General features: G+C 58.3%; 1 protein-coding gene across 1 annotated transcript in view; it reads left to right on the top strand.

Moving 5' to 3' along the window:
- Znf516 (zinc finger protein 516) overlaps positions 1 to 22,877 on the top strand; it is a 110,364-nt gene that overhangs the window by 69,478 nt on the left and 18,009 nt on the right. The window contains 1 exon segment of the mRNA XM_047526580.1: positions 21,200 to 22,666. Within this exon segment, the coding sequence (XP_047382536.1) occupies positions 21,200 to 22,666 (1,467 nt within the window).

Genomic DNA, 22,877 nt, shown 5'->3' with positions numbered 1-22,877 from the left:
GGTCCTTTGGTGGGATAAGCACACCCCTGACCTGGCGGCCCCGGAACGTCCCATTGAGGGCCATCTCTTTCTTATCCCTGATCTTGTGTGTTGACTGCTGGTTTTCCAGCTCAGTGCTGGAGGCCATGGCTTGGGCTTGTTGCTGCAGGACAGTGTCCAGTGCTAGAGGAATGATCCAGGGCTGACGGAATGGATGGAGGCCTTACCACAGGACACACAATAGCCCTGAGGCTCAGACCTCAAGTTTAGAGGCCTCAGAGAAGGCTGACCCCTTGGGCTGAGGAGATGCGCCATCATATCTGTGCTCTAACTTCATAAGGAGCTACTTTGAAGTCAAGGTAGTAAAACCTACCAGAAACTGTTTTTAAGTCAGGCACTAAATTAATGGGATATTTCAAGGCAATTGCTACTTAATTAAGTTGAATATATTTTCAAAAAGTTGATCATTATCTAATGCGTCTGGATATATTATTTTGTTTACATTCATTTTTACCAGATCATTCAAGTATATTATTAAATTCCTGTGTCTTTCGTGTCCGAAAATATCGATGAATATGCAGAATAAAATGTAAGATGCTTTAAGAGCTTCGGATAAAGTACTTTTCATACGATGCATTGCTGCACTGTCAGAGCTGTTTCAAAAGAAGTAGACATGTTTAAGGATCTTTGAACACAAGCTCTTGATGCGCTTTAGCTAATAAATGCCTGTCTTCAAAGGCAGAGGCTCCCACCGGGTCTGAGGCAGGGACCACACATGAGCATCCGGGCAGCCGCAGGCTGGAAATCGGACACAGGCGCCCTCTCGTGGCGTGTCCCACACGTCGCGCTGGGCGCCGGCACAGGCGGCTGCTGAGTGGAGCCGCTGTCCTGTGTCTGGGGAACATAGACCTCTTGTGCTATGAAATGGCCTTTGTCTGCTCGTCAGACACGTGCTGGATTTTAAATCTCAAGATTCTACTAACAATAATCCTTTTTTAAAACAAAACTAAAAGGGATCATCATTTCTTTATAAAACTGAATTTGGATATTGTGTTTGGATGATTATGTGTCACCACATCCAAAATGCTTTTTAAGCCACGTAAATGCTGTATTTACTCCTCTGTGTTGGAGAAAGTGTGCTCTGTGACTTTGCTTCTGAAGTCCTATTACCTTTTGTCTCCTAAGACATTTTTTGTGCGAGAAGCATTCTGTGTGCAGGTGGCTTGTGCTGAGTGCATGCTCTGTAGGGAGCGGGCGAGGAGACTGCCAGCTCAGGCCCCTCGGGAGGCAGACGGCATCGGCAGGAGGATGACCAGAGCCCGGTGGGCGGGGCGTCCTGCCTCTGCCGGCACTCCCGGGCCTCGTGGGTCTTCATCCTGAACCTGGCCTGAACCTGGCGTCAGTGCCCCGTCCAGCTGTGGCTGGGACCCTGCTGGGAGGAAGGCCTGGAGGGGATGGGTGGCCGCCCTGGCGCAGGTGACGAGGCAGGCGTCGCGCTGTCGGGTGGTGTGTCCACCTCTGCAGAAGTTCCTTTTAGTTTTCCTTGTTGGCTATTCTCAGGTGGCCAGGTCTTGTGACCCATTAGGATTGGGGGTGGAGGGAGGAGTATCCGAGGTGTCGCTAGCGTGGATTTCGTCTAAAACAGAACAGAACACACCGGGTGACTTTTGCACTGTTGGGTTAAGGAGGGAGCAGTCAGTAAATTCTAGGTTTCTAGAATGTGGTTAGGTTTCAGGGCGACACGCTGTGTTTAGTGACTGAGTGGTTGTGGAAGGTGGGGTATTTTAGTAACCTTGAAATTGGTGATGTTGTACTCCCTGATGAAGCACATTTTTGAAAAGTAATTCTGCCTTAAGTGTTAAGTTTTAAATCGTCTTATGTAGCATGGTAAATTTATCTAGTCAGGAATCCTGCATCCAATCTGGAATTGCTTTTCTTAAAACAGCAAAATATGGCTTTCAGAGTGCCAAGATGTAGATGTATTTGTCTACTAATACGAATAAGTTAGTTTTGCAAGTTATCTATGCTAGTAGGTCACCTAGAACATAAATGGAGACCCATGTATTCAAACATGTGGGAAAAGGAGGGGGAGGATGGGCGTGAAGGCGCCTGCCCTGGGCGGGGTCTCGGGGAGTCGCTGCGGGCGTGGGCCTGGCCGGTTCCACCGTACTTCACGCACGCGTGCGCACAGGCGCAGCTCTGTGGTCCTCCAGCCGTGCTTTGGGGACGTGTTGGTGGAGGTCACTGGCCGGGGAATGGAGTGGGCTGGGACGCAGCTCCTCGTTCTGCAGGAAGCGCGCCCAGCTCACTGGGCCGCCCTGCCGTGGCCTTCAGCGCGGGCGTTGCCTCGCTGGCCTCTCCTTCCCGGGGCTGGGACCGCCGGCTCGAGGTGCGGCTGAGCAGGTCCTCCTGCGCCCTGCTCCACCCCAGTGCCGGCTGGTCTCCAGGTGTGTTCCTGCCCTTTTCCAGGCAGCCAGGCCCGCCGGCCCCGAGCCCTCGCTCTCCTTGCCGGGCTCGCCAGCACAGCGCCATGTCCTCCCGGCTGCGCTGCCTCCACGTGTCCCGGGCCTCTTTCCAGGACTCCTCAGCCTCGGGAGTTCCCTGGTCCCTGACCCGAGTTCCTTTCCTGGGCCCAGTTATATTTTGGTTGCCAGCTTTTGAGGCAGGCTGAGAAGAACAAAGAAGGCTCTCCTGAGAAGGACTATTTAGAAACCGGCGGTCTTGCTCTGAGATCGAGTGTCCCAGAAATCAGCAGTGTGTCACACACGTCACTAGGAATTCGCAGACATTAAACTCAGCCGCGAAGAGCTTGAGATTATCTGTAACGCGGAGTTCTCACCTGTGGCCCCTCCACACGTGTTGGGCCTTGGCATCAGGAGGGCCTCCTGTACGTCCAGGGCTGAAGTCACCAGCCCGACTTGGCGGAGGCTGCCTGCTCCTGTCTCCGTCCTGTCTGCTGCCCGTCCCCGCACCTGCCTTTCTTCTGTACAGGGAACTGCTAGGAGGGCAGGAGAGGGAAGCACTGTCCACCCTAGGGCAGCACTGGCCTCCAGGGGCGACTGCCAGCAGGATGTCATACCTGCATCCGGGGGTCCCCCGGGGGAAGCGGGCTGTGGTGCGTCTGCCTCTGCTGCCCTGGACCAGGGCTGGGTGGGCGGGCCTTTCGGCTGCCTGGGCGTGACCAGCGTGGGAGGTGATGATGGAGGTGCCCCACCTTGTGGGCGTTTGGAGCCTTCTGGAGAGACGGTCCTTGTGTGGAGCTGTTCCAGGTGCCCTGCTGGAGTCCCTGTGCTTGGCCACCCCGTCCACCCCTGTGGACACTTGCAGAGCCACCTGCTTCCTCTCACGTTGGTGCTTTCCATGGCCCTTCCCTGTGCACCCTGCCAGTTCTCAGACCCCGGTGGCTTCTTCAGCCGACAGTGGCGGCCTGGTGGCAGGGCGTGCCACTGAAGGAGCACTGTGGTGCGCCTCACATCCGGCAGCAGCCGGGAGCTCACTGGAGCAGTCTGCTGGGTCGCTGCGGTGACATGGTCTGGTCAGCTGGCACATGGTCCTGTAACTCAGTCGCATGGGCGTCCAGGTTCCTGTCCCAGGCACCAGGGGGATGAAGGACAACAGAGGACAGGGAGAGTCAGGAGCAGGGTTTCTAGGAGGATGCAGGGCTGCTCCTGTAGCCTGGGGGTCCCCGTGAGGGTGCTGTCGGACAGTCCAGGACGCCTGGGCCGCAGCAGGGTGTCGGGCATCCAGGTGTGAGTGGGCCTTCCAGTGAGGCAGCCCAAAGCAAGCTCCAGCCCAGGGTTTCCAGGCGGTGGGCCTGCAGCACGTGACCCTGTCGTCATCGATGGGCAGCTGCTGTGTGCCGGCTGTGCTGGGAGCTGGTGCAGAGTGTGCTTCCTGGGGGGTTGGGGTGGGTCTTCAGGGGCGTGAGGCCTCCTGCTCTCTTGGAAACAAATCAGAGGAAGCTGTGCATGCAAAGGGCCTGAGACATGGCAGGACTCTCAAGTTGGAAGCCCCTTCGCTCCACTGGTCCCTGGAGATGCCAGATGAAAGCGGCAAGTCTGGTTGTGCCCAGCATGTGTTCCCTTAGCATGTGATTGGCCCTCCGTGCACGCTCTGTGACTTAGTGGCAGAGTCTGTAAGACCCTGCCTTGTGGACCCAGCTGGCTCACGCGGAGCAGACGGGTCTGGAATGCAGCCTTGGAGTATGGCCCCTCCTCTGCTCATCCAAGGCCGGTTAGGAAGGACGCTGTGGGGACTGGATGGGCCAGTCCCTGTGACCCACCTTCTCTCTGCTGCACGCTCCCCACCCACCTGCCGGTTTCAGTCTCTGCTTAGCGGCTTCCCGGGGTCCCCCGTTCTCCGGGGAGCTGCTGCCCCCTGGAACGCATTGGAGCCCCATGAGCAGCACTCCGCAGAGCAGCACTGTCGCCAGCCCCGGAGCCCGCGGCCCACAGGAGGGTCCAGACCGGTGGCTGTGTTGGTGGTGCCATTGTTCTCACGTCACGGTTCGTCTCTGTCAGTCTAGTTGGGAAACGGAGTCTTCCCTGTCTGTCCAGAGATGCTCCTGCCCCGTCCTGCCAGCCTGTCCACTCCCAGGGACAGGGAGGAGAGGTCCGTCTGCCACTGCCACAGGGGCCCATTGCGAGCCGTCTCCTGGGATCCTGGCCGAGTCTTCACTAGACTCCACTGTCCTCTCCTGGCCCCACGCAGTGCCGCTCGCCTGTCTGGACGCGGGAGGGCCCAGTGGAGTGGGGGACCCGGGTCTTCCTGCACGTGTGGTCCTTGGTCTGGCCTCTGGCCACCTGTGGAGACCTCTGTTCCCTTTGTTTTTGAAACGCAGGTCCTGTGGTCTGGGGAGGCTGGAACCTGTCTCCGTCTGCCTGGGGATTCCGCCGTGACTGCTCGGGGACAGCCGCTCTGACCCAGGTCCCCTGCTGAGGAGTGGGTGCAGCTCAGCCAGAGCCTTCAGTTCCCAGGACGCCGACCGCGGGCCTGGCAGGGACAGGCTCCGGAGTGTGCCAGGTCCCTGGGCAGCAGCGGGCGTGCTCTGGCCGGCTCGCCCTGGCTGTCGCCTGTGACAGAGTTCTCCCTGTCACTCTTCTTTTCTCTTTAGAGCCTGTGGCTTCCCTAGAGGTTCCTCCTTGCAGACCAGCCCCACCCAGTGACCTGCTGGGTCAGCCTCCCTCTCCTCCCGCCCTCCAGGGGGCCTCAGGCTGCCTCAGTGTGTGGCAGGTGTGGCCACGGGCTGAGGACAGGTTCCACTGCCTGCCAGCCAGATGCCCTCCCTGAGCTGCCTTGTGCCTCAGTTTCCTCATCTACAAAACGGGACAGCAACATTCACTTTCTGGAGCTGTTGAGAGCCATGGGTCACGGATGGGAGTGCTTCGAGTGACTCCTGGCACCTGGCAAACCCAGCACGAGGTGGTTTGGGCTTCTGCATGCAGAACAGGTGTGCACGGGCTGAGACCCTGCCTCCGCTCTCCCAGATGGCAGGAGGCCCGACTCTTGCCGGCTCCTCATTCCTCTGCAAGCCTCTGGGGTGGTTGGGGGAGGCGCCTGGCACCTGCCCTTTGGTCCCCTGTCAGTCTTGGCGAACGCTGCTGCTGTGCTCAGTCCCCGCTCCTGGCCCTCTCACCTCCCATGCGGGCCTCTGCCTGGCACCTACCAGCTCCAGCGTGTGCACCTGAGGCCTCTGTTGAAATGCCAGCCATGGGAAAGCATGACGTGGGTGTGCTGCAGGACCAGTGGACCGCGCTGGGTTCCGCCAGTTCTTTGTGTCACTTGCAGCTGGTGATTTCTTACTGGGATCATCTCCTGTCGGAATCAGCAGTCTCTGTTCACAGCCCTGCTGACTGTTGTGAGAATTTGGAGATAGGCCAGAGTCACCACCGATGGACAGCCCCAGGGCTCCCGTGCTGCTGCGTCCCCTAGTGGGCATCCCACGTAGTGGACAAAGGAGCAGAACTGTGATCGCCCCTGAGAACAAAGTCACGCAGGGTCACAAGCATCCAGAGCGAGGCTTGCTGCAGAAATGAAGGCTCAGCCGTCCCCCTGGTTTTGAGGAAGAGTGCTTCAGACACTTAGGCCTGGTTTCTGGGGCGGTTAGTGGGTGGATTCGGCACGTCACTCAGAACCTCGGGATCGAGGGGAGGATGGAGGCACCTCCCCCAGGTGTCTGGAAGGCTCATCCTGCTCCTCTGCAGAGCTGCCACCCAGCCTGCACCTGACTTCTCCAGGGACGGGTGGGAGGGCGACTGATGCACCTGGCCCTATCCTGCTGATCCCTGGCCTCCTCCCTGGCCTCCCCTGCAGCCAGACTCCGTGGCTCCTGTGGATCCATCCTGTGTGGCCAGTGCTCTTGGTCTTGGCTGCAGTGTGAATTTCCAGGCAGTTTTTAGAAGACACGACTGTGCTGGCCGCTGCCCCAGAGGCCGATTCTTGGCCTGGGCCATGGTAGTTTCTCGCCTGTGATGGCCCAGGCTCCTGGCAGGTCACACTGATGTGCCCCTGGGGCTGCCCGGAGGAGCCCGTGTCTCTGTCCACTTGTTCACACACTGAGCAGTGTCACGGCTCTGGCTGCCCCACCTGCCAGCGCACGTGTGGAGGGGCGGCCGGTTGCCTCATCCTCCTGTAACTTGGCTTCTGGAACCGCCCTGACCCCACTGCCAGGCCTGATGGATGAGCTGTGTGCACTCGTTGCCCCTCCGTGTGGTCCAGAGCTGGACGAGGCCTGCGTGGCCGGGGTGGAAGGCCTGCCACCCGCCTTGCCCCCACTGTGGCCCAGCGTGCTTGCTTTGGGTCTGATCTCACTCTCAAAAACACAAACCTGTGCATCATAATCCCTGTGTCGAAATTTCAAAGATCCAAATCCCTAAAGTCTAAAATTCCCCAAATCACAGTATAGAAAGATTAAGATCCTAAATATCGAGATCCTCAAAACCAAATTCCTGAAAGCATGATTCTCATGGGAGGAAAAAGCCAGATTCTGGGAAGGGGTCGGTGTGTTTCTGCTGCGAGCAGGATGGTTGTGCCACGGGAGGTTTCTTGGACACTGAGCGAAGGACAGGATTGTTCCTGGGACTGTGGAAACAGAAATGCTTCCGTGGCTGCAGCAGGCAGCGAGCAGACCTGCGGGCAACGCACTCACGCAGGCTGTAGACGGGACGATTGTCCAGATGCAAGCCCGGCAGTTCCCAGCCCACAGTGGAAGCAGGCGGAGGAGGAGCAGCCTCCCCTGCCCTGCCCGCAGCTCGGCAGTGCTCTGCCTCCAGCGCCCTTCGAGGGCAGGCATTCCTGCTGCTTGGCGGCCCCCGGGGCAGGAGCACACCCACTCCGCAAGGGAGCCTGCACAGATGACTGGAAGACCTCGTGAGAGCAGTTGAACCTGATCAGAGGTGAGCCGGCCCTCGGAGGGAAGCGGCTTCCTCACCAGCACAGGATTTCAAAACTCAGTGATTCTGAAGTGGGTCATCCCTCAGCCCCGCCCTGTGCGGCTGCCCATAATTCCGGGAACCTGCTTTTGCATCTCTCAGACTTTCGTTTCAGTGTTAGTGTTTTTGCATTTTTCCTCTTTTAGTTCTTTTTCAAGGTTTTAAATTGCTGGCATTATATTTTTACAGTCTGCAGTGCTGTGTATTTCATCTTTGCTTTGTTTTCAGTGTTGGGAGTATAAATTGTACAAAGCCCTGTAGAGAGTTCTAGTTTGTTTTATGCATTTTTGCAAATCTGACTCTCAAAACTGCATTACCGCTATGGTGGCTTCATGTGGCGTGTTGGCGCCACGGGAGGACTGATGCTCCCCAGTGCATGTGGGGAGTCCTTTTTGTACATCTGCATTTGCAAAAGGTGATACTTCCTGAGATCCGTGCTCTTTGGGCATCTGAGCCTATGGTGGTGACCTTGTGGTGGCCTTGGTCAGAAGGCTCTCTCACCCTGCACAGCATCAGGTGACTGCAGTCATAAAGCAGGTTCACCAGTGGGCCCTGCAGCCACCTGCCTTCATGGGCTCCACCTTTGGGCCTGCTGTCTGCAAACACAGAGGTCCGCTCACACCTTACACTCCTGTGTGAGTGTCTTTAGCACACCTAGGCCTTTCTGCTTATCAAGATGCACCTGCCACCTTGACCTGTTTGGTTGTGTGTTAGTTTTCTCTTGTTTTTATGTTTCTCAGATAAATCCCCCTTTAGAATGTTAACAAATATCTCTTAAAGAATTTTTGAAATTTATTTTTTCCAGAATTAATATTTTCCAGGATTATGAGCTTTGAGGATTTTAGGACTTTAGAGATTGTGATCTTTCAGATTTTAACATTGGAGATCATGGTGTTTGGGATTGTTTTTCAGGATTGTGACCCAACCTCTTTCGTTTGATCTGAGTCTGGGACCATATGACTCACCCTGAGCTTGGGGTCATTTCTGTGGCTCATCTCTTAACATGGACTGTGTTCTCTTTATATGTACTTGTCCCCAGGGGCTTTCATCTTGTTACTTTCCAGGTTTGTTCATCTCTAATCTCTCTGCTGTCGGGGAAAGTCCTGGTCATTAGAGGAAGGTCAGCCCTGGTCTGACAAGATGGTCCACACTCATTCCCTCATTTCGTTCACCAGTAAAAATGACAGTGGGCTCACAGGAGGATGTTGCTTTAGCGTTCCTCTGAGCGGCTCCCCTGTCCTGGTGGATCTGGGAGTTGCCACTCCAGGGCAGGGGCTGCAGGTCGGCTCCCGCTTGCCTCTGAGCTGGGCCACATTCTCCTCTCATCTCCACATCTGCCACATCTAACATTCTTCTGCCCGAGATCCTGGCTAGGAACCCTCTACTAGAAGGAACTCATACTGCGTTTCTAAAAATATCTTTGTATTTGACGAGCCTGGGATGCTGCATTTTACAACTATCCATGATTCCGAAGCCAGAGCACCGAGTTGCACAGAGTGGACCCAGCCTGCTCCCAGCAGGTGCACTGTAGGTGTGTTTCCACCCCTGTGGATGTGTCAGCAGACAACCACTGTGCTATTCTGTGAGCTCGCAGATGTGTTGGGGTCCAGGAAGTGAAGTAGGGTCAGGTGTCAGAAAGTCCTGACGCAATCAGGCCTGAAGCTCCGGGGTGGCCTTGGGGTCCTGTGTTGGTTGGAGTGCTGGTGGGGACACATCTGCTTGGGTTAAACAGACCTGAACTTGGGTCCTGAGACAGGAGGCTGCTGCACTCGTCCCGCTTTGAATCTTCCGGTTTGCACATTGTTCCCACCCAGCACCACAAGTCCTGGAGTGAGACTGCGTGGGCGCAGAGCCTGTGGAGGGCTGGCCCGCTGCAGGAGGCCGGGTTCCAGAGTGGGTTCTGGTCTGGGTTGGCAGGTGTCCAGCAGCTGGACATGGGCCAAACTGCAGTTGATTCCGGGATGTTGCAGACCAGGATGGCACCCAGCAGTCCCGGTGCTGGATGTAAGCTTAGTACAGATGGCAGGTATCTGTCAATGTGTGTCACTGCAGGAAAAGTCACGTGGGCCATGGGGTGCTGCAGAGGTGTCCTCAGGGACTTCACCCTAGTGTGCCTGTACTGCAGAGGTGTCCTCAGGGACTTCACCCTAGTGTCCCTGTGCTGCAGAGGTGTCCTCAGGGACTTCACCCTAGTGTGCCTGTGCTGCAGAGGTGTCCTCAGGGACTTCACCCTAGTGTGTGCCTGTGCTGCAGAGGTGTCCTCAGGGACTTCACCCTAGTGTGCCTGTGCTGCAGAGGTGTCCTCAGGGACTTCACCCTAGTGTCCCTGTGCTGCAGAGGTGTCCTCAGGGACTTCAACCTAGTGTCCCTGTGCTGCAGAGGTGTCCTCAGGGACTTCACCCTATTGTCCCTGTGCTGCAGAGGTGTCCTCAGGGACCTCACCCTAGTGTGCCTGTGCTGCAGAGGTGTCCTCAGGGACCTCACCCTAGTGTGCCTGTGCTGCAGAGGTGTCCTCAGGGACTTCACCCTAGTGTCCCTGTGCTGCAGAGGTGTCCTCAGGGACTTCACCCTATTGTCCCTGTGCTGCAGAGGTGTCCTCAGGGACTTCACCCTAGTGTCCCTGTGCTGCAGAGGTGTCCTCAGGGACTTCACCCTAGTGTCCCTGTGCTGCAGAGGTGTCCTCAGGGACTTCACCCTAGTGTCCCTGTGCTGCAGAGGTGTCCTCAGGGACTTCACCCTAGTGTGCCTGTGCTGCAGAGGTGTCCTCAGGGACTTCACCCTAGTGTGTCCCTGTGCTGCAGAGGTGTCCTCAGGGACTTCACCCTAGTGTCCCTGTGCTGCAGAGGTGTCCTCAGGGACTTCACCCTAGTGTTCCTGTGCTGCAGAGGTGTCCTCAGGGACCTCACCCTAGTGTGTGCCTGTGCTGCAGAGGTGTCCTCAGGGACTTCACCCTAGTGTCCCTGTGCTGCAGAGGTGTCCTCAGGGACTTGACCCTAGTGTCCCTGTGCTGCAGAGGTGTCCTCAGGGACTTCACCCTAGTGTTCCTGTGCTGCAGAGGTGTCCTCAGGGACCTCACCCTAGTGTGTGCCTGTGCTGCAGAGGTGTCCTCAGGGACTTCACCCTAGTGTCCCTGTGCTGCAGAGGTGTCCTCAGGGACTTCACCCTAGTGTCCCTGTGCTGCAGAGGTGTCCTCAGGGACTTCACCCTAGTGTCCCTGTGCTGCAGAGGTGTCCTCAGGGACTTCACCCTAGTGTGCCTGTGCTGCAGAGGTGTCCTCAGGGACCTCACCCTAGTGTCCCTGTGCTGCAGAGGTGTCCTCAGGGACTTCACCCTAGTGTCCCTGTGCTGCAGAGGTGTCCTCAGGGACTTCACCCTAGAGTGCCTGTGCTGCAGAGGTGTCCTCAGGGACTTCACCCTAGTGTGCCTGTGCTGCAGAGGTGTCCTCAGGGACTTCACCCTAGTGTGCCTGTGCTGCAGAGGTGTCCTCAGGGACTTCACCCTAGTGTCCCTGTGCTGCAGAGGTGTCCTCAGGGACTTCACCCTAGTGTGTGCCTGTGCTGCAGAGGTGTCCTCAGGGACTTCACCCTAGTGTGCCTGTGCTGCAGAGGTGTCCTCAGGGACTTCACCCTAGTGTCCCTGTGCTGCAGAGGTGTCCTCAGGGACTTCACCCTAGTGTCCCTGTGCTGCAGAGTTGTCCTCAGGGACTTCACCCTAGTGTCCCTGTGCTGCAGAGGTGTCCTCAGGGACCTCACCCTAGTGTGCCTGTGCTGCAGAGGTGTCCTCAGGGACTTCACCCTAGTGTCCCTGTGCTGCAGAGGTGTCCTCTGGGACCTCACCCTAGTGTCCCTGTGCTGCAGAGGTGTCCTCAGGGACTTCACCCTAGTGTCCCTGTCCTGCAGAGTTGTCCTCAGGGACTTCACCCTAGTGTCCCTGTGCTGCAGAGGTGTCCTCAGGGACCTCACCCTAGTGTGCCTGTGCTGCAGAGGTGTCCTCAGGGACTTCACCCTAGTGTCCCTGTGCTGCAGAGGTGTCCTCAGGGACTTCACCCTAGTGTGCCTGTGCTGCAGAGGTGTCCTCAGGAACTTCACCCTAGTGTCCCTGTGCTGCAGAGGTGTCCTCAGGGACTTCACCCTAGTGTGCCTGTGCTGCAGAGGTGTCCTCAGGGACTTCACCCTAGTGTCCCTGTGCTGCAGAGGTGTCCTCAGGAACTTCACCCTAGTGTCCCTGTGCTGCAGAGGTGTCCTCAGGGACTTCACCCTAGTGTGCCTGTGCTGCAGAGGTGTCCTCAGGGACTTCACCCTAGTGTGCCTGTGCTGCAGAGGTGTCCTCAGGGACTTCACCCTAGTGTGCCTGTGCTGCAGAGGTGTCCTCAGGGACTTCACCCTAGTGTCCCTGTGCTGCAGAGGTGTCCTCAGGGACTTCACCCTAGTGTCCCTGTGCTGCAGAGGTGTCCTCAGGGACTTCACCCTAGTGTCCCTGTGCTGCAGAGGTGTCCTCAGGGACTTCACCCTAGTGTGCCTGTGCTGCAGAGGTGTCCTCAGGGACTTCACCCTAGTGTCCCTGTGCTGCAGAGGTGTCCTCAGGGACTTCACCCTAGTGTGCCTGTGCTGCAGAGGTGTCCTCAGGGACTTCACCCTAGTGTCCCTGTGCTGCAGAGGTGTCCTCAGGGACTTCACCCTAGTGTGCCTGTGCTGCAGAGGTGTCCTCAGGGACCTCACCCTAGTGTGCCTGTGCTGCAGAGGTGTCCTCAGGGACTTCACCCTAGTGTGCCTGTGCTGCAGAGGTGTCCTCAGGGACTTCACCCTAGTGTCCCTGTGCTGCAGAGGTGTCCTCAAGGACTTCACCCTAGTGTCCCTGTGCTGCAGAGGTGTCCTCAAGGACTTCACCCTAGTGTGCCTGTGCTGCAGAGGTGTCCTCAGGGACTTCACCCTAGTGTGCCTGTGCTGCAGAGGTGTCCTCAAGGACTTCACCCTAGTGTCCCTGTGCTGCAGAGGTGTCCTCAGGGACTTCACCCTAGTGTCCCTGTGCTGCAGAGGTGTCCTCAAGGACTTCACCCTAGTGTCCCTGTGCTGCAGAGGTGTCCTCAGGGTCTTCACCCTAGTGTGTCCCTGTGCTGCAGAGGTGTCCTCAGGGACTTCACCCTAGTGTGTCCCTGTGCTGCAGAGGTGTCCTCAGGGACTTCACCCTAGTGTCCCTGTGCTGCAGAGGTGTCCTCAGGGACTTCACCCTAGTGTCCCTGTGCTGCAGAGGTGTCCTCAGGGACTTCACCCTAGTGTCCCTGTGCTGCAGAGGTGTCCTCTGGGACCTCACCTTAGTGTCCCTGTGCTGCAGAGGTGTCCTCAGGGACTTCACCCTAGTGTCCCTGTGCTGCAGAGGTGTCCTCAGGGACTTCACCCTAGTGTCCCTGTGCTGCAGAGGTGTCCTCTGGGACCTCACCCTAGTGTCCCTGTGCTGCAGAGGTGTCCTCAGGGACTTCACCCTAGTGTGCCTGTGCTGCAGAGGTGTCCTCAGGGACTTCACCCTAGTGTCCCTGTGCTGCAGAGGTGTCCTCAGGGACTTCACCCTATTGTCCCTGTGCTGCAGAGGTGTCCTCAGGGACCTCACCCTAGTGTCCCTGTGCTGCAGAGGTGTCCTCAGGGACTTCACCCTAGTGTGTCCCTGTGCTGCAGAGGTGTCCTCAGGGACTTCACCCTAGTGTCCCTGTGCTGCAGAGGTGTCCTCAGGGACTTCACCCTAGTGTCCCTGTGCTGCAGAGGTGTCCTCAGGGACTTCACCCTAGTGTGCCTGTGCTGCAGAGGTGTCCTCAGGGACTTCACCCTAGTGTCCCTGTGCTGCAGAGGTGTCCTCAGGGACTTCACCCTAGTGTCCCTGTGCTGCAGAGGTGTCCTCAGGGACTTCACCCTAGTGTCCCTGTGCTGCAGAGGTGTCCTCAGGGACCTCACCCTAGTGTCCCTGTGCTGCAGAGGTGTCCTCAGGGACTTCACCCTAGTGTCCCTGTGCTGCAGAGGTGTCCTCAGGGACCTCACCCTAGTGTCCCTGTGCTGCAGAGGTGTCCTCAGGGACTTCACCCTAGTGTCCCTGTGCTGCAGAGGTGTCCTCAGGGACTTCACCCTAGTGTGCCTGTGCTGCAGAGGTGTCCTCAGGGACTTCACCCTAGTGTGCCTGTGCTGCAGAGGTGTCCTCAGGGACCTCACCCTAGTGTGCCTGTGCTGCAGAGGTGTCCTCAGGGACCTCACCCTAGTGTGCCTGTGCTGCAGAGGTGTCCTCAGGGACTTCACCCTAGTGTCCCTGTGCTGCAGAGGTGTCCTCAAGGACTTCACCCTAGTGTGCCTGTGCTGCAGAGGTGTCCTCAAGGACTTCACCCTAGTGTGTCCCTGTGCTGCAGAGGTGTCCTCAAGGACTTCACCCTAGTGTCCCTGTGCTGCAGAGGTGTCCTCAAGGACTTCACCCTAGTGTGCCTGTGCTGCAGAGGTGTCCTCAGGGACTTCACCCTAGTGTCCCTGTGCTGCAGAGGTGTCCTCAGGGACTTCACCCTAGTGTCCCTGTGCTGCAGAGGTGTCCTCAGGGACTTCACCCTAGTGTCCCTGTGCTGCAGAGGTGTCCTCAGGGACCTCACCCTAGTGTCCCTGTGCTGCAGAGGTGTCCTCAGGGACTTCACCCTAGTGTCCCTGTGCTGCAGAGGTGTCCTCAGGGACTTCACCCTAGTGTCCCTGTGCTGCAGAGGTGTCCTCAGGGACTTCACCCTAGTGTCCCTGTGCTGCAGAGGTGTCCTCAGGGACCTCACCCTAGTGTCCCTGTGCTGCAGAGGTGTCCTCAGGGACTTCACCCTAGTGTCCCTGTGCTGCAGAGGTGTCCTCAGGGACCTCACCCTAGTGTCCCTGTGCTGCAGAGGTGTCCTCAGGGACTTCACCCTAGTGTCCCTGTGCTGCAGAGGTGTCCTCAGGGACTTCACCCTAGTGTCCCTGTGCTGCAGAGGTGTCCTCAGGGACCTCACCCTAGTGTCCCTGTGCTGCAGAGGTGTCCTCAGGGACTTCACCCTAGTGTCCCTGTGCTGCAGAGGTGTCCTCAGGGACTTCACCCTAGTGTCCCTGTGCTGCAGAGGTGTCCTCAGGGACTTCACCCTAGTGTCCCTGTGCTGCAGAGGTGTCCTCAGGAACTTCACCCTAGTGTCCCTGTGCTGCAGAGGTGTCCTCAGGGACTTCACCCTAGTGTGCCTGTGCTGCAGAGGTGTCCTCAGGGACTTCACCCTAGTGTGCCTGTGCTGCAGAGGTGTCCTCAGGGACTTCACCCTAGTGTGCCTGTGCTGCAGAGGTGTCCTCAGGGACTTCACCCTAGTGTGCCTGTGCTGCAGAGGTGTCCTCAGGGACCTCACCCTAGTGTGCCTGTGCTGCAGAGGTGTCCTCAGGGACTTCACCCTAGTGTCCCTGTGCTGCAGAGGTGTCCTCAAGGACTTCACCCTAGTGTGCCTGTGCTGCAGAGGTGTCCTCAAGGACTTCACCCTAGTGTCCCTGTGCTGCAGAGGTGTCCTCAAGGACTTCACCCTAGTGTGCCTGTGCTGCAGAGGTGTCCTCAGGGACTTCACCCTAGTGTGCCTGTGCTGCAGAGGTGTCCTCAAGGACTTCACCCTAGTGTCCCTGTGCTGCAGAGGTGTCCTCAGGGACTTCACCCTAGTGTGCCTGTGCTGCAGAGGTGTCCTCAAGGACTTCACCCTAGTGTCCCTGTGCTGCAGAGGTGTCCTCAGGGACTTCACCCTAGTGTGCCTGTGCTGCAGAGGTGTCCTCAGGGACTTCACCCTAGTGTCCCTGTGCTGCAGAGGTGTCCTCAGGGACTTCACCCTAGTGTCCCTGTGCTGCAGAGGTGTCCTCAGGGACTTCACCCTAGTGTCCCTGTGCTGCAGAGGTGTCCTCAGGGACCTCACCCTAGTGTCCCTGTGCTGCAGAGGTGTCCTCAGGGACTTCACCCTAGTGTGCCTGTGCTGCAGAGGTGTCCTCAGGGACTTCACCCTAGTGTCCCTGTGCTGCAGAGGTGTCCTCAGGGACTTCACCCTAGTGTCCCTGTGCTGCAGAGGTGTCCTCAGGGACCTCACCCTAGTGTCCCTGTGCTGCAGAGGTGTCCTCTGGGACTTCACCCTAGTGTGCCTGTGCTGCAGAGGTGTCCTCAGGGACTTCACCCTAGTGTCCCTGTGCTGCAGAGGTGTCCTCAGGGACTTCACCCTAGTGTGTCCCTGTGCTGCAGAGGTGTCCTCAGGGAATTCACCCTAGTGTCCCTGTGCTGCAGAGGTGTCCTCAGGGACTTCACCCTAGTGTCCCTGTGCTGCAGAGGTGTCCTCAGGGACTTCACCCTAGTGTCCCTGTGCTGCAGAGGTGTCCTCAGGGACTTCACCCTAGTGTGCCTGTGCTGCAGAGGTGTCCTCAGGGACTTCACCCTAGTGTCCCTGTGCTGCAGAGGTGTCCTCAGGGACTTCACCCTAGTGTGCCTGTGCTGCAGAGGTGTCCTCAGGAACTTCACCCTAGTGTCCCTGTGCTGCAGAGGTGTCCTCAGGGACTTCACCCTAGTGTGCCTGTGCTGCAGAGGTGTCCTCAGGGACTTCACCCTAGTGTGCCTGTGCTGCAGAGGTGTCCTCAGGGACTTCACCCTAGTGTCCCTGTGCTGCAGAGGTGTCCTCAGGGACTTCACCCTAGTGTGCCTGTGCTGCAGAGGTGTCCTCAGGGACCTCACCCTAGTGTGCCTGTGCTGCAGAGGTGTCCTCAGGGACTTCACCCTAGTGTGCCTGTGCTGCAGAGGTGTCCTCAGGGACTTCACCCTAGTGTCCCTGTGCTGCAGAGGTGTCCTCAAGGACTTCACCCTAGTGTCCCTGTGCTGCAGAGGTGTCCTCAAGGACTTCACCCTAGTGTGCCTGTGCTGCAGAGGTGTCCTCTGGGACTTCACCCTAGTGTGCCTGTGCTGCAGAGGTGTCCTCAAGGACTTCACCCTAGTGTCCCTGTGCTGCAGAGGTGTCCTCAGGGACTTCACCCTAGTGTGCCTGTGCTGCAGAGGTGTCCTCAAGGACTTCACCCTAGTGTCCCTGTGCTGCAGAGGTGTCCTCAGGGACTTCACCCTAGTGTGCCTGTGCTGCAGAGGTGTCCTCAGGGACTTCACCCTAGTGTCCCTGTGCTGCAGAGGTGTCCTCAGGGACTTCACCCTAGTGTCCCTGTGCTGCAGAGGTGTCCTCAGGGACTTCACCCTAGTGTGCCTGTGCTGCAGAGGTGTCCTCAGGGTCTTCACCCTAGTGTCCCTGTGCTGCAGAGGTGTCCTCAGGGACCTCACCCTAGTGTCCCTGTGCTGCAGAGGTGTCCTCAGGGACCTCACCCTAGTGTCCCTGTGCTGCAGAGGTGTCCTCAGGGACTTCACCCTAGTGTGTTCCTGTGCTGCAGAGGTGTCCTCAGGGACTTCACCCTAGTGTGCCTGTGCTGCAGAGGTGTCCTCAGGGACTTCACCCTAGTGTGTCCCTGTGCTGCAGAGGTGTCCTCAGGGACTTCACCCTAGTGTCCCTGTGCTGCAGAGGTGTCCTCAGGGACTTCACCCTAGTGTGCCTGTGCTGCAGAGGTGTCCTCAGGGACCTCACCCTAGTGTGCCTGTGCTGCAGAGGTGTCCTCAGGGACTTCACCCTAGTGTGCCTGTGCTGCAGAGGTGTCCTCAGGGACTTCACCCTAGTGTCCCTGTGCTGCAGAGGTGTCCTCAAGGACTTCACCCTAGTGTCCCTGTGCTGCAGAGGTGTCCTCAAGGACTTCACCCTAGTGTGCCTGTGCTGCAGAGGTGTCCTCTGGGACTTCACCCTAGTGTGCCTGTGCTGCAGAGGTGTCCTCAAGGACTTCACCCTAGTGTCCCTGTGCTGCAGAGGTGTCCTCAGGGACTTCACCCTAGTGTGCCTGTGCTGCAGAGGTGTCCTCAAGGACTTCACCCTAGTGTCCCTGTGCTGCAGAGGTGTCCTCAGGGACTTCACCCTAGTGTGCCTGTGCTGCAGAGGTGTCCTCAGGGACTTCACCCTAGTGTCCCTGTGCTGCAGAGGTGTCCTCAGGGACTTCACCCTAGTGTCCCTGTGCTGCAGAGGTGTCCTCAGGGACTTCACCCTAGTGTGCCTGTGCTGCAGAGGTGTCCTCAGGGTCTTCACCCTAGTGTCCCTGTGCTGCAGAGGTGTCCTCAGGGACCTCACCCTAGTGTCCCTGTGCTGCAGAGGTGTCCTCAGGGACCTCACCCTAGTGTCCCTGTGCTGCAGAGGTGTCCTCAGGGACTTCACCCTAGTGTGTTCCTGTGCTGCAGAGGTGTCCTCAGGGACTTCACCCTAGTGTGCCTGTGCTGCAGAGGTGTCCTCAGGGACTTCACCCTAGTGTGTCCCTGTGCTGCAGAGGTGTCCTCAGGGACTTCACCCTAGTGTCTCTGTGCTGCAGAGGTGTCCTCAGGGACTTCACCCTAGTGTCCCTGTGCTGCAGAGGTGTCCTCTGGGACCTCACCCTAGTGTCCCTGTGCTGCAGAGGTGTCCTCAGGGACTTCACCCTAGTGTGCCTGTGCTGCAGAGGTGTCCTCAGGGACTTCACCCTAGTGTGTGCCTGTGCTGCAGAGGTGTCCTCAGGGACTTCACCCTAGTGTCCCTGTGCTGCAGAGGTGTCCTCAGGGACTTCACCCTAGTGTCCCTGTGCTGCAGAGGTGTCCTCAGGGACTTCACCCTAGTGTCCCTGTGCTGCAGAGGTGTCCTCAGGGACTTCACCCTAGTGTCCCTGTGCTGCAGAGGTGTCCTCAGGGACCTCACCCTAGTGTGCCTGTACTGCAGAGGTGTCCTCAGGGACTTCACCCTAGTGTCCCTGTGCTGCAGAGGTGTCCTCAGGGACTTCACCCTAGTGTCCCTGTGCTGCAGAGGTGTCCTCAGGGACTTCACCCTAGTGTCCCTGTGCTGCAGAGGTGTCCTCAGGGACTTCACCCTAGTGGCCCTGTGCTGCAGAGGTGTCCTCAGGGACTTCAAACAAGCAATTCTGAGCCCCTGGGGCTGCTGGGAGCTCAGTGTGAAGTTGCCATGGTTGTGGACGGAGAGGCAGGCCCGCCAAAGCCTGATCCATGTTCAGGGTTAAGACCACCTAGGAAGGCGGGGATGAGGCCCATGTCCCTGTCCTGTTTCTGCTGGGGTCCAGGAGCACAGGCCGAGGGTCCCCTGCCGTGCCGTAACCAGGAGCCGCCTCCAGTCTTGCCGCGCCCAGCGTGTCCTTGGGAGGTTGTGCTGGTGCCCAGAGCTTGGGTGTTTGGCTGAGACCCTGCAGTGTGCCGGGTGGCGTCCTGGCCTGGTCGAGCCAGTGGTCTCCTCTGACCTGGCCTCAATGGCACACAGCTGGGACAGAGTAGCCGAGCTCTGTCTGCTGTGCCTCAGCTCCTGGATAGCTCGGTGTCTGAAGGGCCCCCTGAAGGGCCCTGAGGGCTGGTTGGTGACCAGGGCTGCAGGACCCAGTCCTGGGGGGACGTGGTCTGTCTGTGCTCACTGTGAGTGATCCTGGGCACCTGGGCCTTGGTCCTGCTGGCCCTGTGTGGTGCCCCCTGCTTCTGGGGTGGGAAGCCCCTGGCTGCCCTGGTTCTGACTGGCCCGTCTCAGACTATCCACTTCCTCACCTGTGGTCCTCCCACGAGGGACCCTTGGAGAGGAGTCAGTCCTTCGTGTCAGGCCTCCTGGAACGGCCTCTGTGCACTGCAGTGGAGACCTCGGTGAGGACCCCAAGCCTCTCCCAGCCTCCCTGTGGGTCCACGTGTGTTGGGCGCTCCTCCCAAGTCCGGGCCGATGTTCCTTAGAGGCATTTTGTTAGTCTCCTTTCATCCCTGAGTTTAAGGACTCAGGGTCTTGTTATCTGCTCAGGGTTATGTTGTTGGGTTTTAACTCATTACTTCGTCTCCTGGCAGAGGTACTGGCGGCTCTGTCCCATGGTCCAGGGTCCTCTTTGGAGCCTGCACTGCGGGGGCTTGAACCCTGGTGCTCCAGACGTACCCCCTGCGCGGTGTTGGATTCCACAGCCTCTTGTTTCCACGTAGGAATCAACTTGTGGCCTTTGGCCTATGTTTTCATAAATTCTGTTCCTTTTAACATAGGGACCCCCTGCAACGTGTTCCTCTCTGTGAATGCTTAGTAATGAACTTAGCATGCTCTGAGCACCTGCGTCCAGCAAGTCTGAGCCCTCCCTTCCCCGTTGACATCCAAGTTAAGACACTGTCCTCAGGAAGCTGCCTGGGTCCCCTTTGCTTTCTGAGCAGTGGCTGCTTCTGCCCATGACAGACAAATGGACCTGGCCCTGTGCCGACACCAGCCCCCCAGAGTGACTGGAGGCAGACTGTTCTGTCTTCTTGCGTCTCACCTCCTCCCTATCTGCTGGTCACCGCGTCCTGGTCACCTCTTTTACGTGAGCATCATCCTTTTAAAAAAGGCTTGTGAGAGGCTCACCAGCTGCTGTTGGAGGAAAGGGGCCTTTGTTCCCATCTCACCCCGGGCTAGCGTCTCCTGTGATGGGCATTCCTGCCCTGACGAGGAGCTTGGGGTGGATTGTTCTACTAATAAGATCAAATTCCTAAGTCTTACCTACAAAAATAACAACTAGGACGTATTGAAAGAACGTTCTCAGTGAGTAGATACCTATGTTCCACAGAATGTCAAAGTCTCAAAAGATCTCATTGAAATACCAGTAGCACTGGAGCGTCTCAGAACAGACTCCCAAGTCTTAATCGTCCCCTGAGTGGCGTGGCTGTGGGAGGAAGAGGCACTGCGGGCTCGTTGGGGATGCAGAGTCGCACCTTCTGTGCTTCAGGAAGCTTCACCATCTCCAGAACATTGTCCTTCTGGTGAAATTTGGTTTCCAGGTGCAAATAAATCCAGGGTCACAGATGCAGATTCATACTCCATGTTTAGTGGTGACATGTCCAGCTGTGGTGCGTCTCGCCTGGCTGTGGAGAGAGATGCTTTGGAATTGAGGTGGCGGCGAGCAGCAGCATGGAGCCCTTGCCCGTAAGCCGAGGGTGGCTGCCCCAGACCCCAGCACGGCAGGAGGGGTTCTCCCCAGGCTGCGCTCCCCCCGGCTCTCTGGCCCCGGCTCCAGGAGCGCTGAGCTTAGCACTGCACCCAAGGCGTGCCCAGTTTCCTTGGGGTGGGTGACCCATGGGTGACGGAAGAGAAGGATAGAGTGGCTACCTCTTCATTCACAGTCCTCCTAAGGGAACGTGGCGTCCAGGTTAGGACTTGGAAACGGCCTTCGTGGAAGAGGTTCCTAGGACTGAACTTGCTGCTGGATTAGGCTGCAGTTTTGGGGGCAGGTCCTGGGTCCCCAGACAGACTGAGCCTTTTGAGTCCTACTTCCGTGTAACCAGTGCCTATGGCTAACTGCTCTGGTGTTCTTACCCTGACATGTCAGGGTGATCATGGACGCCACACACGCCCTGGTGAACCTTGGTTGAAAGCCACGGAAGTGCCCCGTGGTTGTGGGCCACTAGGCTCTCTCTCCCGCGGCGAAGGAGACGTCACTTTCCGTTGGCTAGCAGCCTGGAGGAACATGCAGCTGGGTGCCCGGCTGTCGTATTCCTCGTCTCCCGCGGCGCCACCCTGCTGTCTGGCGGGCTCCTGCGGGGTTCCTGGGTGCAGACCCATGCGGGAGCCTCTGGTCCTGCTGCAGGCACCATCCCACGCCAGGGCGAGGCCAGGCTCCCGGCCGAGCGCTCTGACTGTTGGAATTCCTGTCTTGCTGATATTTCTGGAAATGGTAACCTCCCCTTTCACATTTTGCATCCTCCAGGGGGACAGCCGCGGCGCTGCTGCTCTTCCGAAGAGGCAGCATCGACTGTGCTCTCCAACGGAGACCAGAGTCACAAACGTGGAAATAATCCTCCAGAAAAAACCACCAGCGAGTGCAAGGCGGGGGTCGCAGCTTCTGTGTCCATACTTGAAGGCAGTAGCAGAGAGACTTCCAAACGCCCCGAGCAACATAGATTTTCTCTTGACTTAAAGATGCCAGCATTTCACCCCAAGCAGGAGGTGCCCGGCTCTAGCGACGGAGTGGATTTCCCCTCTGTTATGGAAGGAACTGACCTACAGCCTGCACTGGAGAGCCATGCTGGCCACCCTAAAGAAAAGCTGTCCGATTTGCACAGTAGAGAGCATTCTGGGGGAGGAAAGAGGGCCCCCACGGCAGACCTGATCCCGCTAGATCTGAGCATGAGGTCGACCCGGGATGACCCGGGCAGTAAGGAGGCGGCACCCTCTCTGCACGCTGCTTTGGTCACTCACCCATGTCCTTACTGCAGCCACAAGACCTATTACCCTGAGGTTCTGTGGATGCACAAGCGTATCTGGCACAGGGTCAGCTACAATGCCATGGCCCCCCAGTGGACTCAGCCCAGTGGCCACAAGAGCATAAGAAGCAACTTGGTCTTCCTCACCCGGAATGGACGCACGGGCCCCCCGCCCGCCCTTGGGGGCAAGGAGTGCCAGCCCCTGCTCCTTGCTCGCTTCACCCGCACTCAGGTGCCTGGGGGTGCGCCCGGACCCAAAGGCAGCTCTTCTCCCCTGGGAGCCACTGCGAAAGCCGCTAGCATGCCTAAGAATAAGGAGAGCCAGCCTGGGGGCCCCTGCGCACTGTGGGCATCTGGTCCTGACGGGTATCGACAGACCAAGCCCGGCCACGGTCAGGAGCCGCCCAGTGCTGCAGTGCAGGGACCCCCAGCCAAACCCCGACTGGAGGCCAGCTCCAAGCCAGCGCCTGCCCCGGGCAGTGGGGCCCCTGGCAGAAGTGCCACCCCCACGCCCTCTGTCATAACCCGGGTGGGTGCCCAGCCACTGACCAACAGCAGGCCGGCGGAGAAGCATGGTGCGCCCTCAGTGGGGGCTGGCTCGGCCCCTTCAAATAAGCACAGTGCCCCCGACTCCCTGAAAGCCAAATTCAGCCCCCAGCCTCAGGGCCCGCCTCCTGCGAAAGGCGAAGGTGGCCCTTCACTACCTCCCCGGGAGCCCCCCTCAAAGGCAGCCCAGGAGCTGAGGACTCTGGCCACCGGTGCCGCAGGGTCCAGAGGGGACGCAGCACTGCAGGCCCAGCCAGGAATGGCGGGGGCAGCCCCCATCTTACACTCCATCAAACAGGAGTCCGCAGCCGAGGGCCACGAGAAGCGTTTGGACATCCTCAACATCTTTAAGACGTACATTCCAAAGGACTTTGCTTCGCTCTACCAGGGCTGGGGCATCAACAGCCCCGGGCCGGAGCACAGAGGTAAGACTTGCGGGCTCCCTCTTCCCTGGCCACCAGGAAGGTTCGCAGATGTGCCTGCCTGCCTGCCGGGAGTCAGGGCAGCCACGGCGTGCCATCTCACGGCGGTGCTGCTGTCTTCCTGGCCCCAGCCACCGGGAGCTGGAGGATGTGAGCTGCTTTCCCAGGCCCCGCGTGGCACTGCAGGGACGGAGCCGGGGCAGCGGCGTCCGAC

The sequence above is a fragment of the Sciurus carolinensis genome, chromosome 15 (genome assembly GCF_902686445.1).
Source record: "Sciurus carolinensis chromosome 15, mSciCar1.2, whole genome shotgun sequence".
In the NCBI taxonomy this organism is placed as follows: domain Eukaryota; kingdom Metazoa; phylum Chordata; class Mammalia; order Rodentia; family Sciuridae; genus Sciurus; species Sciurus carolinensis.
This window is presented reverse-complemented; position numbering and strand designations above follow the sequence as displayed.